The following is a 16,190-nucleotide window of genomic DNA, read 5'->3' as shown; positions in this document are numbered from 1 at the left end:
CTTTTTGGTGAGAGGAGAGCAGAAGAGGAAGAAAGAGGGTCTTGACCCACCCATTTCCCCAGACCTGTTTCTTGCTCCTACACCCCCCATGACCCTAGAGGAATTCAAGACCAGTGAAAGGGAGCCTGCAAAGTCATTTCTGCATGACTCTAGAGTCACCAGCTGCGTGATCCTGCTCCTTGACACCCCCTCCACTCCCGACAACAGTCTTCGGGGGCCCTTCCCCCATCCCGGTTTCTTCTAAGTGGCTGAGTCCAACCCACCCCTCTGCCAGGCTTGCTGCTCCCCTACTCCAGGCATCCAAAAAGGAGCACAAGATCCAGGCACTTCTGCAAATATGTTTAATGCACTTAGATTACACAGAGGAAGAGGGAGCAAGAAGGAAACGACATCTAAGTGAGTCACCCAAAAATTCTTACAAAAGTCCCAGGCTGGCTGCAGCCCCCAGGAACCGAGTCGCAGTCGACATTAGAAACTAATATAAAATTTTACAAAAGTCTGCTCATTGCAGCATTCAGGTACTTGTACAAAAGGAGGGCTCTCTCTACAGGGCTCCTGACTTGTAACAGGGACCCAGGCACCTTACCTGGCACGGAGGACCTGGAAGCCAGAGAGGAAAGACAACTGGATAAAAAAATACAGTCAAGGGAGTTCTCTACTGGTCTGCCCCATAGGGGCACCAACCTTTGGGGTTTTTTTCCCTGCTCTCAACTCAATCTCAAAACCCAGCCCCAAGACCCTGTGTGCATTTTTAAAAATGCTCTAGCCCTTTAGACTCTCCCCAAGGTTTCCTAGTCCCTGCCCTGAAGCCTTTCCTTTGGAAGAGGAAGAGAAGGGCAGGAAGAGGGACCAGGTCCCTGGCCAGACCTGAGACCTTGCATGAGCCACTCTACCCCCGCAGAATGACAGCTGGGGCTGCAGCCCACCTGCAGCCCACACGGGACCTGAGGAGTCCAAGAGTCTGCCATGTGTACGTACGGGGGAGCCCCTTCCTCTCAGAAGCTTGAGCCACAGGGACCTGGAGGGAGGGGGTGGGACTGGGCAAGCCACAAGGAAGCCACGAGGAAGAGGCAGATTTAGGAGGGAGGCTTCTTACCTCCCGGACTTATTATGTCAGGGCTCCCGAAGTGCCGCAGGGAGGGAAGGAAGTGGTACATTTAGTGAGTACCCACTGTATGCCAAGTGCTATGCCAGGCACGCTACGGGGTCGGCCTTACTTGGTCCTCAGTGAGGGTTCCCTCTCACCAGCCAGAAGCTCAGTGGAGAGCCCCCTCCCAGAGAAACCTCTGGAAGGCCTGGTCAGAGATGGTGGATGCCCTGCTACTCCTCTGGAGCCAATGCACTGTAGGGAAAGGAGAGGGAGGCCTTGGAGGTGGATGGCATCATGGGGCAGGAGGGGGCCACAGGCTTCATGGGCTCACTGTCTCAGAGCTCACCGGCTTCCCGCCTGCCTCCCATACTGATGACAAAGCTTAGCTCAGAAAATACCTTCCTCCCCATCAGCCAAAGCAGACAGGCAGAGGCAGGTCCCCAGAAAGAAAGAATTTGTGGAGCGGTGGGCCAGGGTGGCACGGAAAGGAGACAAGCTAATGACGCCTCTCTGGCCATGAAACATTAGATGACAAGAGCTTCAAAGGCAGAGGTGCTGTGGTGGGCAGCGGCCAGAAAATGTCCTTCTGGAAAAGTCCTTGGAGCAGAAGGCACAGCTGCGCCCAACATCAGGTCCAGAGGAGCTTCCATCTTCGTTGGTGGAGGCCTGGAGCCTCTCTCCCCCAGTCTCCCAGGCTGATCCACCTTGAAGCTCTGAGTTTGATGGAGTTAACTGGGTAGCCCTGAGGGTGTGTGCAGAGAAGCGGCCAGGGCCTAGTGGCCCCTTGGAAGTCCAAATCTTGCTCCCTGGAGAGCCTGGCCACTGCCCTCATGACCCCTGGAGGCAGCTCTTTGGCTGAGTCTCTCATCAGAGGCGTCCTGCATGGGCCACCTGGGGCCCTGTTGTAGTGGCCGTGTGTGTGGCGGGTGCAGACGGGGCAGTGCATGGCCCTACGAGGCCTGTGACAGACCAAAGGACTTTGCTTTGGAAAGGCCTGAAATAGCAGTCCCTAGAGTCAGGGGTGAGAGGGCACGAAGGGGCTTGTTGATTCCAGGTCAGAAGTGGGAGACAACCCAAGAGGAACCCCAAATCCACGGGCCAGAGATAGGTCTATTCCTGGGAGGAAGACCATGAGATCTGCAGTAGTGGGGCAAGGGACTGGGGGAGACCAGGATGCAGGAAAAGAGGCATGGGGAATGACATGGAGAACGGGGAATGAAAGACAAGAAACGAATGGACGCAGGGAAGATGAGGGCAGCAGAGTGCGGTATTTGCAAAATCAAAGTGAAGGACATGGTGAGAGGCTGATTTTTCCATTTTTAATATGCCAGAGTCCTGCAGCCTGGAGGCTGAGAGGCCCAGGGGAGGAGGAAATGGGACAGGAGTGGTCAAAGAGCTGGAGACCTAGGCCCTGAGTGGCAGGTGGGGATGGTCTACAAGGTGCTGGGCCTCACCTTCTCTCAGGCAGGCCTGGTCAGGTGGACAAGGCCCAGAAGATGAGGCTGGGGCTACCAAGTCTCTGAGACCCTGGTGGTCCTGGAACTTTGCCAGGGGCCGAGTCCGCTTGAGAACCAGCGGCACCTTCTCCTGGCCCCAGCTGGCTAAACGGGCCGAAGGCTGCATGGGGCCAGAGCTCAGCTCTCCCCCTGCCCCAAGCTCCACCAGGCCCCGCTGGGAAGAAATCAGCCTCTCTGTGAAGCTGGCTCCTCCGGGGTCCTGGGCTGGCAGGCGAACCGAACCCCGGCACCTTCTCTGGTGGTGGCTCAGAGGGAGACAGCCCCAGGCCCTCGTCTGAGAGAATGAGAAAGTTCATCTGGGAATAAAGTTCTGTTTAAAAAACATTATATACACGGCTTCTGGACATCTTTGAAGACCAATAAAATACCATCCGGTTTCGACAAAATAAAATAAGGAGGAAGAAAACCAAACACCATCGGAGGAATTGTTCCGTGGCCTAGCAAAGGCTTCCCACAGCAGAGCTGGGCTGTGCGCGCCGTGGCCACTCCACTCCCTCCTGCTGGACCGGGCAGGGGAGAGATGACAATGAGGCCGGTCTCCACCTAAGGGCACGCCATCGAAGGTCCAGAGTCACATCTCAAACCACGAGTTGCGGCAGCAGCAGGAGGGGCACGTTTGCATTTGCCCGCTCCCAGCCCCGGGGGCTTGGCCGGCTCGGGGGGCGGGGAGGCCCCTGAGCTTCAGGTGAGGCCGTGCGGAGGCTGCACAGCCCTCCTCAGGCATGTCCTTTCATTTGTGGGGATCGCGTGTCCGCAGTCGGTACACTGGGAGTCACCCGGGAGCAGCTGGGCTCTCCCTTGGCCCCTGCAGGGCCCAGCCCAGGCTAGTGCAGCGGACTGTCGAACACCACGTCGGGAAGAATGGAGACTTTGAGCTTCTTTTCGGGCCAGCTGTACTCTTTGGGAAGTTTGAACTGCGGAGGGAGCAAGCACAGAGCCAGAGTGCACACAGTTAGCACCACTCTCGGCCTTCTGTCCCGACTGCCTACAGAGAGCCCAGGGCCCTCACCCGCGTCCCGGCCCCCAGGTGCTGCAGGCAAGAGAGGCCACCGGTTGCCTGGCTTCAATCGCAAATGCTATTCCCAGGTGGGTGGCTGAGGTTAAGCTGCTGGAGTTCGGTGACCCCTTCTTTCCCCTTGCCCTGCCAATAATTAACTGGGGTTGGAGGAGGCATGTTTTCTAACTCTTTCTTGACTGTGCTGACCTCCCTCCAGCTCACTTCCTTGGTTCTGCCTCCGGCCACAAGCATGTAAGGAATCTGCTCCCTGAGGCCCTGGGGCTGGGGGATGGGGGCAGGGTGGGAGGGTGCAGATGCTTCAGGGAAGTGGCTTGAGGTCTGGAACTCTGTGGTCCTGTCCCTGCCATGGCTTCTCTTGCACAGGCTGGTGCAGAAGGACCCCAGAACCTGCCCTCTGTGGCCTTTGCCAAAGGGTCCAAAGGGAAGGAGGCCCTGGCTTGGCCTCAGTGGGAGGAGAGGAGCAGGACAAGTGTGGCTGGAGGTGATTTCTTGGGCCTGGTGCATCCCCACCCTGCTCCCCTCCGTTCAAGCTTGTCTGTCTCTCCGGGTCACCACCGTGAGCACGGCGCCCGTGGCGGCCAACGAGAGCCCAGGCTCTTCCTACCCGAGCCCAGGGATCACTGATTTGCTGACAGTTCTGCGTCTCGGGCTTCTGTCTGGGGTGGGGGAAAGAGGCTGATGGATCTCACTTCCTCTGGCCCACAGCTGGTGTGCTCACTAGATGCTCACTGACTTGAAAACAGGGTCTGCCTTTTATGACTCCTACTGTCCCGGGGCTAGGTGAGAAGTCAGGCCAGGCTGGAAAGGAGGAAAGAACAGGGCCCTCGGCCTGCCTGGAGCTGGGGCTGGAAGTGGCTGGCCCCGTCTCCCTCCCTCTGATGGGAGACTTGTCCGAGCCAGGACCAAAGTGGAGAGTGGAGCTGGCTGTGGGGACAGCCTCTGGACAGAGAACCAAAAAAAAAAAAAAAGTCATTTTTAGTGACCTACTTTCCTGAGCTCCCCCTGGCTCCTGTCCCTCCTGCCTGGACAGTCCCCCTCCCACCTCCTCAACACCCAGGCTCAAAGCTACAGTCTGGCGCCGCACCGCCCCGTGCGACGGGCACCGCCCCGTGCGACGCGGCCTCTCCGGAAGCGCTTCTGGGTAGCTGGCTCTGGGCTGACTCAATAGGAGCCAGGCCTCAGGGACCAGTGACTCGTGGGGGTTGACTGGCTGGCACACACCGGGGACGGGTGGCTTTGGAATGTGTAAATGAGTTAACTTCTCAAGCCACATCCCAGAGAACAGAGGTGACCTCAGGCTCTGAGGAGTTGCTGTCCACCTGGAGACCTGGACAGGACAGGCTCACCCTGTGGGCTCTCTTCCACCTGGTGGGTGATGGAGGCCACCATGTCCCGGCTGATGTGGCCCTGGAAGCCCCGGCAACTGTTCGCTCCAGGCCTGGCTGGAAGCTAGCTCCTACGTGGCCTCCCTCTGGCTTGAAAGGCTGGCCCCTGAGAGCTGAAGGAGCTCTCCCCCAAACACGCTTCCCGGCAGAAAGGGCAATGGAAGGGTCTGTCCGTCTCTGCCACAGGCAGGGGAGGGCCCGAAAGAGCTCTCCAGAGGCCTGGCTAGGTTGCTAATGTTCCACTAACCTATGGGGCATTGAGGCCAGGAAGGCTCAGATCCCACTGGGGTGCTGCTTAGTAGGAGGCCGGGGGAGGGGAAGGGACTTTCCAGGATGAGGTAAGTCCCTGCAAATGAGGATGCCAGGAACAAGGAAGAAAAACAAAGGGGATTATGGGCTCCATTCCTGTACCCCAGATGAGTAGCCAAGAAAGGCACAAGCTCCCACCTGGCCGGCCAGGGTCTCAGGCTGGAAGGGGCAGACCAAGAGGGGAGAGCTCCTGGCTGGAGAAGCGAGGAAGGAGGCCGGCTCCTGGGTGGCCTGAGGCAAGAGCAGGAGTCCCTCACTGCCACCAGAACTCCCCAGTGGAATATTCTCTGGCAGCGGGTGTGGGCTTTCTGTTCGGAACCTGCCAGGGAACAGCAGGGGCTGGGGAAGAACTACTAGCCCAAAGGCCCTGGCTGCCCCGGCAGTGAGCTTCTTGGGAGCTGCCGATTCAGACAACTGGCTGGGTGTCCTTATGATGGCTGGGGTGGGGGGGCCAGAAATGAAGCTGCTTCACATCTGCAGGGGCTCCTCTCCAGCCCATCCCCACACCTCGGAGACTGACAGACCGAAAGACACACATGGGCTCCTGGAGACTGGAAGCCGCTGTTAGAATGAAACAGGCTTACTTCCTCTGGAGAAGTCAAATCTTCTAAGTCCTCCAACATTTTCTCTACAAACTCTTCAGTCAACAGAATCTGGGAAGAAGGCACAAGACAAGCGTTTATTATTATTTTTTAATATATGGTCTTTTTGCCAACTGCCAAGCCATGGATCTTTCTTCTAGCCACGGAGGAGCTGTGAGCCTGTTCTAGGGACAGATGGAAGTGCTGGAAGCCTATCTCAGACTGGCGTTCTCCCCCAACCCCCAACCTGCCTGCAATCCCGCAGGGACCAGGGCAGGGAAGGAAGGGTGTCAGAGGACGATGGGGAAGCAAGGTGGGGATATCTGGAGAGAATGTAGTGCTGGTCCCCAGAAGGGATACGGGCTGGGCAGTCTGGGCCTCCGACACGCTGTAGTGCAATGGAGGGGCAGGGAGAAGTGGGCGGCTGGGCGAGAGTGATCGCCAACATGCCCCGTGCCCAGCCGGGCTCCCAAGTTCCCCCTCACTCCCGACTTGGTAGGACAAAAGGAATCTGTTTGGATTTGGAATACGGGCCTTGTCTGGAATCTGGAAATGCCCCAGAAGGTACATCCAAGAATGTATGAGCTGGAGAATTTGGAGACTGTGCACCACCCTCTCTCATTTTACAGATGGAAAGGGGGCTCTCAAGTCCCCTTTCCATCTGCAGTATCCACAGTTTCTCAAGCTGGAAGCTCCCAAACCCTTGCCCTGCTGACCTCATTCAGCCACTGAGTTCTTCACAACTTCCTCTGAGAAACCTCTTCTCCAGATCACCTCCTGGCTGTCCCACTTCACTGTTCTAGTCTGATGCCTTGTCACTTCATGCTTTGATGTCTAGGACAGCCTGGCCCCACTATTCAGCTGGCACAAGCCCTACCCTCACAGGCCTTCCTCAACCTGATAGGCCATTTTCCCAACTGGCTCCTCTGCTCAGGCTCGCTCTGCGGAGTCAGGACAAGCTCACACCAGGCCTGCACCACACCGGGCCCAGGCTGAGGGTGTCTTTCCTCTTCCCAATCTGACCCGTTTCCTCCACCCTTCTCCTCCCTGTGCTGACCCGTGGGGCTTCCTGGCCTTGGCACAAGACCCTTCTATACACCCCCAGGCTGTGGCTCCACCTGCCCCTGCTTTGCCTCTTCCAGCAAACTTTGAATGCCCCAGGAGAGGCACAGAGGAAGACAGACAATGGGGTGAAGACCAAGGTGAATGACTCTGCTGAGGGAAACCCCTCTAGAAGGATGGGGATCAAGAACTTGAGAAAATACTCCTCAGGTTTCCCCTGGGAGTTGTCCACTCCGATAAGTGGAGTATGTGTGTGTGTGTGTGTGTGTGTGTGTATATACACATATATCGGAATATATATATATATATATATATACATATATATATATCTGGAATATAGTCAGCTTGTGAGATGAAGTGAAATGGCACGGGAGAGCAGAAGAGCAGCAAGTGGGGTCGCTGGGGACCACATGGGATGGAGGACTCCAAAGGAAGGAAGTTGATGGGGTGGAGGCGGGAGCAAGGAATGAGAAGCCCGGGTGAGCAAACCACCACCATACCAGGCCCTGTGCTGACTGCTCATGTATCTTATCTCCTTGAGTCTCCTCCGAGATGAGGAAACTGAGGCACAGACAGGTTATGTAATACGCCCAGTGTCACATGGCTTGTGAGCGGCTGAGATAAGACCATGTCCCAGACCTATCTGGACTCTAGAGTAGTGCCTGAAGTGCAGCCTCCACACCCAGGGCTCTTCCTGCCACAGCACTGACGCCTTTATTCACTCTTCCGCTCATCTGCCCACCAATCTACCGAATTCCACGGCATTCCCTAGGTGCCTCTGCTAGGCCCGGCCCTGGGTGGGGCCCCAGGGACACAGGCATGAAAGCGGTCCATGCTCTACCTGGACACGCATCCTCTCTTGGTTGACAGGGAGCCAAAGGACGTCTCCTTTCCAGGCTGCAAGCCCACAGTCAGCAACAAAATAGCTCTGACCACTGGCCCCCATCTCACCCAAGTTTTTTTCTGTTTGAGGAGCTCAGGCCTCCAGTGAGGACAGAGACAAGATTTAGACAGGCAGGGCGCCTGGGTGGCTCAGTTGATTGGGCGGCTGCCTTCGGCTCAGGTCATGATCCTGGAGTCCCTGGATCGAGTCCCGCATCAGGCTCCCTGCTCGGCAGGGAGTCTGCTTCTCCCTCTGACCCTCCCCCCTCTCATGTGCTCTCTCTCATTCTCTCTCTCTCAAGTAAATAAATAAAATCTTTAAAAAAAAAAAAAAAAAAAGATTTAGACAGGCAAAGTCAGTCTAGGGAAATGCCCACCCGAGGCGGCCCCCTCCAGCCCCCATTCTTCCTCCAAGTGCCCCCAGGTGGGACTGGGTGATCCTTCTCCCAGACTCCAGTGACTCTTTCCCCATCATACCCCGGTCTTCCCACTGCCAGAGCCCTGGCTCCTCCTCTTATCCCAGGGATCCCCCCCTCCCCCGCCCCGCACAGTCCAGACTTTCCCTACCAGTTATCACCAGTCGGCTTCAGTAGCACAAAAGTCACATTCATATTTTTGGCATTTCCGGGGCTCGTGGCCATCTCTGCAAATGCTAGCACAAACACAAGCATACCTAAAACCCAATTATATTACAGTGGCTCCAGGCCGGGCCAGGCTGCGCTGATTTCTAACCCACAAATAATTCGGAGGGAGGGACTTGCTGCCAGGAAGGTAAATAGGCCTGGGACTGTAGCTCCGGGGCTGAGGTGGAGGGGAGGGTTCACAGGGTCTGCGACCACCCAGTGAGACACCGAAGCGCTGTTTTTCAACAAGGGGCAAGACAACCCCACTAACGCTGAGCTCAGCCCCAAGCCAGTTCCTCTGACAAAGGTCTGGGATAGGTGGTGGAGAGAGGGTGCGTTATGGTGACTGTCAGCAGAACCGCACCAAGCTAGCGCGCCATCTGGGTGTGGACTCGTTTTATACTCAGCTGGGGGAGAGGATGGCAAGACCAGTAAAGGGGACAAACCCTGGTGGCGCCTCAATTTTCACTTTTGGTGATTTGCTGGTTCCTGCTGGAAACTTCACATTATTTTAAAAGAATTAAACAGAGAAAATTATACACAAGATCTGCATGATATTAAGGGTGACATTCCCTGCAAAGAAACACGACAGACTGTCATAGCTCCAGGCATCTAATTTAATTTCCTTTGGGAGTTAAACCTTAGAAGCTTGGATTGAACAAACAGGCCCTGTTCTTTGTATATTTCAGACCTGGAGCTGAGAATGTGAACAGATCTTATCAACAGGACACTGGAGATAGACAACTGTGACGGAGCGGCTCCTGGGCGCTCTCCTGAGCAACAGACGCGCCGTTGTGATGCAACTGTGGGAAAAGCCGGTGCCGTCTGGGGCTTGAGGCGCTGGAAGCTCACTGGGTCCCCACGGGGCTGCCTGGCTCTGCCACAAATAATAACAGGAGGGTTACGATGCCAGTAGTAACGGTGACACCACCTCCAGCCGAAGCAGCGCCTCCCCCAGGCGCCGGGCACTGGGTGAAGGGCTTGAGCGGTACCATTTCACTGAGCCCTCCTGGCGGGCCTGCAGAGGAGGTAACTATCACCCCCATTTTGCAGACGAGCAGGTGTTGAGAGGAGATAAGGCTCCTGGACTTTAGAACAGTGATCTGACCTCACTATGGTAGAGGATACGCTTTTCCTCGGGTCTGGGGAAAACACCCCAATTCTAGAAGCCATGTATACTCAGGGCTAACTCTTCTCTCTCTTCTGTTGGGGGAGGTGAAGGTGACTTTGGCTTCTACCAATGGCCTGGAAGACCAGCCATCCCAACCCCCGCCAGCCACACATTTTTCCTCAAGAGGAACAATCTGCTCAGCTTAAGAGGGCTGGAACCCTGAGCATCAGACACCCAGCAGCTCAAAAACCAAGATGGCCAATTGGAAAGGAAGGCAAATCATGCCCAAAGATGGTGTCCAAGTGGGAACAGCGAGGCACATGCCCAGGCCAGCTTAGTGAATGCATACATAAGGCAACAGTTACTCTAGCCCAGAAAACAGCAACAGAAATAACTAATAATACGGAAAATGACAAGTGCACTCAGTAATGTCTGCACTCACCAAGAGCTGGGCATCAAACGCTTATGTTTGTGCACAAGCAGCCCTTGGAGGGAGGAGGCTCTCTAGTGAGCAGCTAACTCCCCTGGGAAGCTTTTGAAACTATGGAGATGCCATCCAGACCTTCTGAATCCGAGTACTCTGCATTTTTGAGGCATCCCAGGAGATCATGGGGTGGGGAATACTCAGGCTCACACAGGGGGATGGGGTTTGGGCACAGGCTTAACCAACAGGGGTGAGTCAGTGGCTGCAGCTTCACCACCATCTAACTGGCCAAGCTGTGAGGGGAACAGTGGCCCCCTGCTCCCCACCCCTAACCTCCACTCTTGGTCAGAGGGTGGCTTGGAATCCAGACCAGCAGCCTTTTCCAAGGTGCTCACACCAGGTGCCTTAGGGACAACCTGGTTGGTGGGTGATTGGAGGGGGGGGGGGTTGTCAACAATCTCCCAATTCCCCAGGCCCCAGCAGGTTCCGGAAGGAACCCGAAAAGTGATCTTTCGGGATGCCTGCCCTGGGCAGGTTCTGCTGTGCTGAGGGCAGGAGCCTGCTGCGGACCTGACTCCAATGTCTGTGGTGGGTGCTATTTCTGAGTCTGCAAATGGCGCTGACAATGCCCCCTCCTCCCCCTCGATATGACAATCCACACTTTGTCCGGGGCCCTGTTTGCCCTTCATGTTGACACGTTGTTCTTGCTTCTCGACAAGTCTGGCTTTCTTTTTCCTTCTCTTTCCTTCTTTCAGAGGCGGAAATGTGTTGTTTATAGGGTGGGGCCTGTAAAGGGGCTGCTCTGGCACCCACGATGGCCAAGGAGGGGGCAGGACGAGGATGCAGTCCGGTCTGTGTCCCCCCAACTCCAACAGGCCAGCCGAAAGCCAGAAAACAGCTTGGAGACCCCCCAGGCTTGGGGGCAGAGGTGTGCGGGGCACACACTCATTTCCTGTTCTCAGTGGGTGGTGAGAAGTTGGCTTTGGTGGCCAGGAGCAGGCTCAGACTCCTGCTGCTCTGGTTGCTGGCTGGTGAGGGCACAGCGGGCCATCATGGTCTTCTCCCCAGGCACAGTGGGGGGATTTAAACCCTAACTGGGTGCACCCCCGGACAGTGAGGCCCCGTGACAGCCCAAGCGAAGGTCTCCGGGGAGAACAGTTGTGGCCAGCCCCCCAGCGGAAGGAGAAGCCGTAGAGGCACTGCAGAGGGACTGCTCAGGGCCTGGGCCCGGGACTGCCAAGTGTCTTCCACACAACATCCAAATGGGTGGATGGGGACAGGAGAAGGCGGGGACTTGTCCAGAGGACAGTGGTGAGTCAGCCACTGGGCTAGGATGAGAGCCCAGCAGTGATTCCCAAACTTGGCCTGGAGTGGTGAGCCCACTCGGAACAGCAGCTGGGCATCTTCTCCCAAGCCCGAAGCCTCCCATCAGGGCTGGGTGGGGAATGGCTGGGAAGGGGGGGGGGGCGCCACCTGGCGAGCTGTCAGACACCACACAGCTGAGAAAGCATTGCAGGGCTTAAAAAAATATTCTCATATTTGGTGATGTGACCCCCACGTGACCTCTAGGGCCGACTTCTCCCACTTCAGATCAACCCTGGCTGGGGACCGATGAACGGATGAACGACTCAGCTCTGGGCTGGGCTAACGACTCAGCTCTGGGCTGGGCTCCTGCTCAGAAGACTAACAGCCCGGTGTTGACAGACTCAAGGGAGAGAGGCTTGTTAAAGCTACCGGGATGTGGAATGCTGGGGGAAGGTGTGCAAGAGAGGATGGCTGGCAGGCCTCCCCCAGGATCTGAAGACCCTCCTGCAAAGCTCTGGAGTTGGCTGACAGGCTTTACAATCTCCATGAGGACGAGGACGGAAACAGCAGATGGTAGGGCAGATGGAATCAAGGTGTTGACCTCCGGAGACTGCGAAGCCTATAGAATTGGAGCAGGATCCCTGCCTCCCCAGCTCCTCCAGGAGGCAGGGAGGGTCCACTGAGCTTACCCTGGAGCTGCAGACGGCCCTGCCTTTCTGTGTGCTGGGGCCTGGATTTCTCTGGGGCTGGAAAGATGGGGGGAGGGGAGGGGCAGGACCAGGAGAAGGTGGGTGTGTGTGGGGCCACTCCACACACTCCAGTGAGGTCCCAGATTCCCTCACCTTCTCCTTTGTCACTCTTCTCTCATGCGGGGTGTCTTTGCCGTGCCTTTTCCCCAAGAGATAACAGGCCTGGGCTGGTAGCCAGAACAAGGTGCCAAGGCTGGGATCGAGGGCTTCCAAAGCTGGTGAGGCTGATGTAAGAAAGTCATCCCAGCCCCTCCCCATTCAGCTGGGATCAACAGGGAGCATTCAAGTAGCAGCCAAGAAAACAGAAGTCAAGCTCTTCACATTCTTGGGCCTGCTGTATTCAGCTCCTTCCTACTCCTCTGTCCCCAACAGGTGTGGTACACAGGGCCCAAGGAGATACCCTTGATCCTGGGAATATGAGCAAGAGATTCTTGTGGGGGTAGGAGGGAGGTCAGTCCCCTCCATGTTGGGGGACTGCCTCCAGAGGGGCCTGGGCCCTTGTTGGTCCAGTGGAGTGGCCCCTCCTTGGTGATGAGCCTAACCCCAGGCCTCCAAGAGGTCCTGTAGACTCCTGGGAGACAAGCAGCCCCAGAGGGAGCCCTAGAGGCCCACAAGTAATTACAAGCCCAGGTTCCCACAAGCTAGGGAGCTGCCTGTGACCACAGTGGCAAGACCCTAAAGGGGAAGATGGGCTGGCAGTCAGAAGCAGAAAATGCTGACTGCTCTGGGGGCAAGGGAGGAGGGCTGCTGTGGGTGTTGGCTCCATGGCTGAGGAGGGTTTCCCAGGGCTCCTTGGAAAGGGCCTGAGAAACCCCTCGGTGAGTGAGGGTGCATGCTTGGGGGAGTGGGGCCCCAGCGAGCCTTCCTGGGAGCTCCCCTGTGAGCTGGCCCGTGGTGGACCACACTAATGAGCCCATAACACAGGCCTTTGATTAAGCAGCTCCCAGCACAGCAACTTTATTGAAACATGCCGAGGCCAGCGGCTGGTTCCCACCGCTCGGGTTCCCCTGGCAACAGCGCAAGGGAGGGGCCCTGCCCAGTGCTTCAGCAGCCTGAGGGGCTGCCCAAGGGTGCGGGAGTGGGCCTGGGAGCACAACACCAGTGGCCCTGGATAAGGGGCTCTGGGACTGGGGTTGGATTCAGAACTCTGGGGGCACGGAGGGGCAACATGACATCTGCTGAGTTCTCTGGGGGCCAGGGCTCCTGGGCTGCTGAGAATAGAGATGGTGACCACCCCCTCCTCAGGGTAGGAAGGTGTTCCAAGGATGGCAAGACTCCAAGGATAGGTTCAGCGGTGAAGATATAAGATGTAACGGGGGGGGGGATTTCTTCTTGAGTTTGGGGAGACCCTGGTCCCTACTTTCCCAAGAACATGTGCTTGAACCTTCAATACACATAAATGCTATCTGAGGACACTTCTGAGACCTGTGAGCACAGTCACCTACTGGGAATGATGACCTGGGAACTCTCGACTCTCAGGGAATGCTGGGTTCTCCCGCTGGGTGCCCACCTTCCCCTTCCTTGCCAGCTCTGCCCAGGTAACAGGCAGCCCTCTGCTCTACACAGAGGCAGCCTGGCCTTCCTGGGACATAGCTGGGGCTGGTGGGGAGGCCCTTTCCACTTGTGTGGGGCTAGTTTCAAACATTACAGTAACTACCAACACCACATGGACAGAAATCTAATGTTACCAAGTGGGACTTTTAAAACGTATTTATAACTTTATGGTTCAAAGTAATTTTGTTATGAAACAATGTAATAACAACAGTGGAAAAAGGCAAGATAATTTATGGAACACAATATTCCTAAAGCACTAGCTTCCATTTCTACCTCACTCGTCTGAGGAGTGTGGTTGGTGTCCTTTGTTTGCTGTTTCTTTTAATTAAGGGTTAGTATTTGGCGGGGGGGGGGGGGGGGGCCTGAAGGAGGAGAAATTCAGCTGCAAGCTCTCTCTCTCTCTCTCACACACACACATACACGCCCACATTACCAGTAAGTATGCTTCACAGACCCCCCAGACTGAGTTAAACCCACAAAACCAGCATAATTCCCTTCCCCTCTACTATAACTACCCCTCCACACACCACAAACAAGGCACAGTCAATTTCTGGATTAGGGTCAGATCCCCTTTCTTGATACTCCTGAGAGAGGTTAAGGTAGAGTGTTCTTCCTCTCACACCTCCAACAAACAAAGAAAAAAGGATGTCGTTCCCCTAATACATCTGGGAGAGCGCCGGACCGGCCAAGTACCCGTTGGAGACCTGGGACAGGGTGGGGGCTGGAAGGAGGCCTGTGGCTCTCAGGCCCGAGCACCCCACTTGGCAGCGGCTGTGAAGCTGTGCTCCAGCCAGAAGAGCAAAGGAAGGACAAAGTGTTCTGGACAAGCCAGCAGGTTTCTGTGCAGAAAAGCTGGGTTTCCATTAGGAGGAATCGGAGAGCGATTAGATGAAGGGAGTGGGGAGGCTGTCTGCTGAAGCCTGCCCATCCCAGCCCCAGTCTAGGCCCACATGTCCATTTTCTAGGAATTCTGGTGGGATTTCCACAGAGCCGCTTGAGTGGCTTCCATCCTTCCTCCTACCCTGTTGCACCCTCGGTTTCCTGGCCTTTGGTTTACCCAGGGTGCAGAAAGTCTCACATCTCTCAAATCTGGATTTCCATGGCAAACCAGTGGCCAGGGCCTAGAGAGTTATCCCTGGTGTCTCAGGTGATGGGGAGAGAGGCCGGGAAGTGCTCCTAGAGTTGATGGGATAGGCAACAGCATCCACACTCCACATGGCTTCCCATAACCAGCCCCTCTGGAAGGGAGCCACCAAGAGCTGCCAAGGGAGGAGAGGGAGGAGGCGGGTGGGGGAAGAGCCCACGGAAAGAAGGTAGGGACAAGAAAATGAGCCTTCTCACTTGTAACCAGGGTCCATGGGCTGCGTAAGGGTGCTCCTCAGTGGCAAAGGCGCCTTCCACTCCCGTGGAAACGAATGTGATGGCCATGTCACCCGTGATACTTTTATATGTAAAGTGCCGTCCATGCAGGAGCCTGCCCCTGGGGGTGGGAACACAGAGACCGTGAGCAGTAGGCCTGGCCAAGGGACAGGGTGCCTGGCAAATGCCCTCCTGCCTGCCCACCTACCCACCAACAGGGGACTGTAACCAAACATGTTCATTTCAGCCCCTTCCGAGAGAAGCCTCTCCCAAGTTCTCAACTGTCACTGCTCCAAAGTGCTCAAAGCTACCAGAGACATTAGATCAGCATTCAAAGGGCCTGCGGGGGGGAGTGGAGGACACCTCCTTTGTGTCCTGGTGAGGAAACTGAGGCCAGAGAGGGCAGTTAGCGACGTGCCCAAGGTCATGCCCAGAACTAAGAGCAGGGTCATGTCCCTTCTGTTTCAAGGGCAGAGGTGAAGTAGTACCTAAACAAATTTGCCAAGCCCCTGGGAGGATGGCATAGTGCCTTCACAGCACAACCCCTGTGTCCACGGGAGAGTCTTCCACCTGCTCATGGGCTCTCCCACAGGATTAAAACGGCTAGCCCCAAGGCCACAAGCATACCTCCAAACAGACAAATCAACAACAACAACAATAATAATAAAGGCTGACGCCAAATGGGGTCACTCTGAGGGAGCCAAAAGAAGTTACTGTTAATCCCCAGTCTGGAAATACACCTGGGGGAAGGGCAGGCAGGGACAACCAGTGAGGCAGAGATGCCAGTCAGCAAAGGAAGCCCAGCCTGCCCTTTGCTTTCCCAGGCTGCCTCAGATTAACCCTTCACCAGTCTGAAGGTCCTGAGCTTGAGCCAGAGAGGGAGTTGGGGAGGAAATGGCTGGGGTCCTGGTGGGGGGGGCCTTGCCAGCCCCTGTTCATTCTGACCACTTGCTATCTTTGCCCTGCTGCCCAGGGTGGCTGGCCAAGGCTGGTTAGCATCCAAACTCCTTTCTCAGGCTCTGGGGACAGTGGGGAGGGACCAAACCAGGGCAACCCCCTTCTTCCTTGTCACTGTTGTCTGAGTTGAGAGTTATTCTGGTCACCTCCCTGCTATAAAAGTGAGGGTGGAAACCCCAAGGGCTCTGCAAGAAGCCAGCTGAGCAGATTCAGCCCAGGGCAGCATCCCCAAGCAGAGCGCTGAATTCTGGCCACAGGGCTGGG

General features: G+C 56.2%; 1 protein-coding gene across 3 annotated transcripts in view; it reads right to left on the bottom strand.

The window, feature by feature from the left end:
- Positions 1–330: 330 nt before the first annotated feature.
- SUFU (SUFU negative regulator of hedgehog signaling) overlaps positions 331–16,190 on the bottom strand; it is a 112,539-nt gene continuing 96,679 nt past the window's right edge. For 2 of the 3 annotated variants that reach the window (XM_032423097.1, XM_032423098.1), the window contains exons 10-12: positions 14,952–15,090; positions 5,904–5,972; positions 331–3,521 (exon numbers count right to left, since the gene is read on the bottom strand). In XM_032423097.1, coding sequence (XP_032278988.1) covers positions 3,432–3,521; positions 5,904–5,972; positions 14,952–15,090 — 298 coding nt within the window. In that variant the 3' untranslated portion in view covers positions 331–3,431. Of the gene's footprint in view, positions 3,522–5,903; positions 5,973–9,024; positions 9,345–14,951; positions 15,091–16,190 lie in introns of those variants that run through there. The other variant, XM_032423096.1, reaches the window with a different exon arrangement.

Source organism: Phoca vitulina, unplaced genomic scaffold (genome assembly GCF_004348235.1).
Source record: "Phoca vitulina isolate PV1807 unplaced genomic scaffold, GSC_HSeal_1.0 scaffold28, whole genome shotgun sequence".
NCBI classification, from domain to species: Eukaryota; Metazoa; Chordata; class Mammalia; order Carnivora; family Phocidae; genus Phoca; species Phoca vitulina.
Note: the sequence above shows the minus strand (reverse complement) of the source record. Positions and strands in the feature narration are given on the sequence as shown.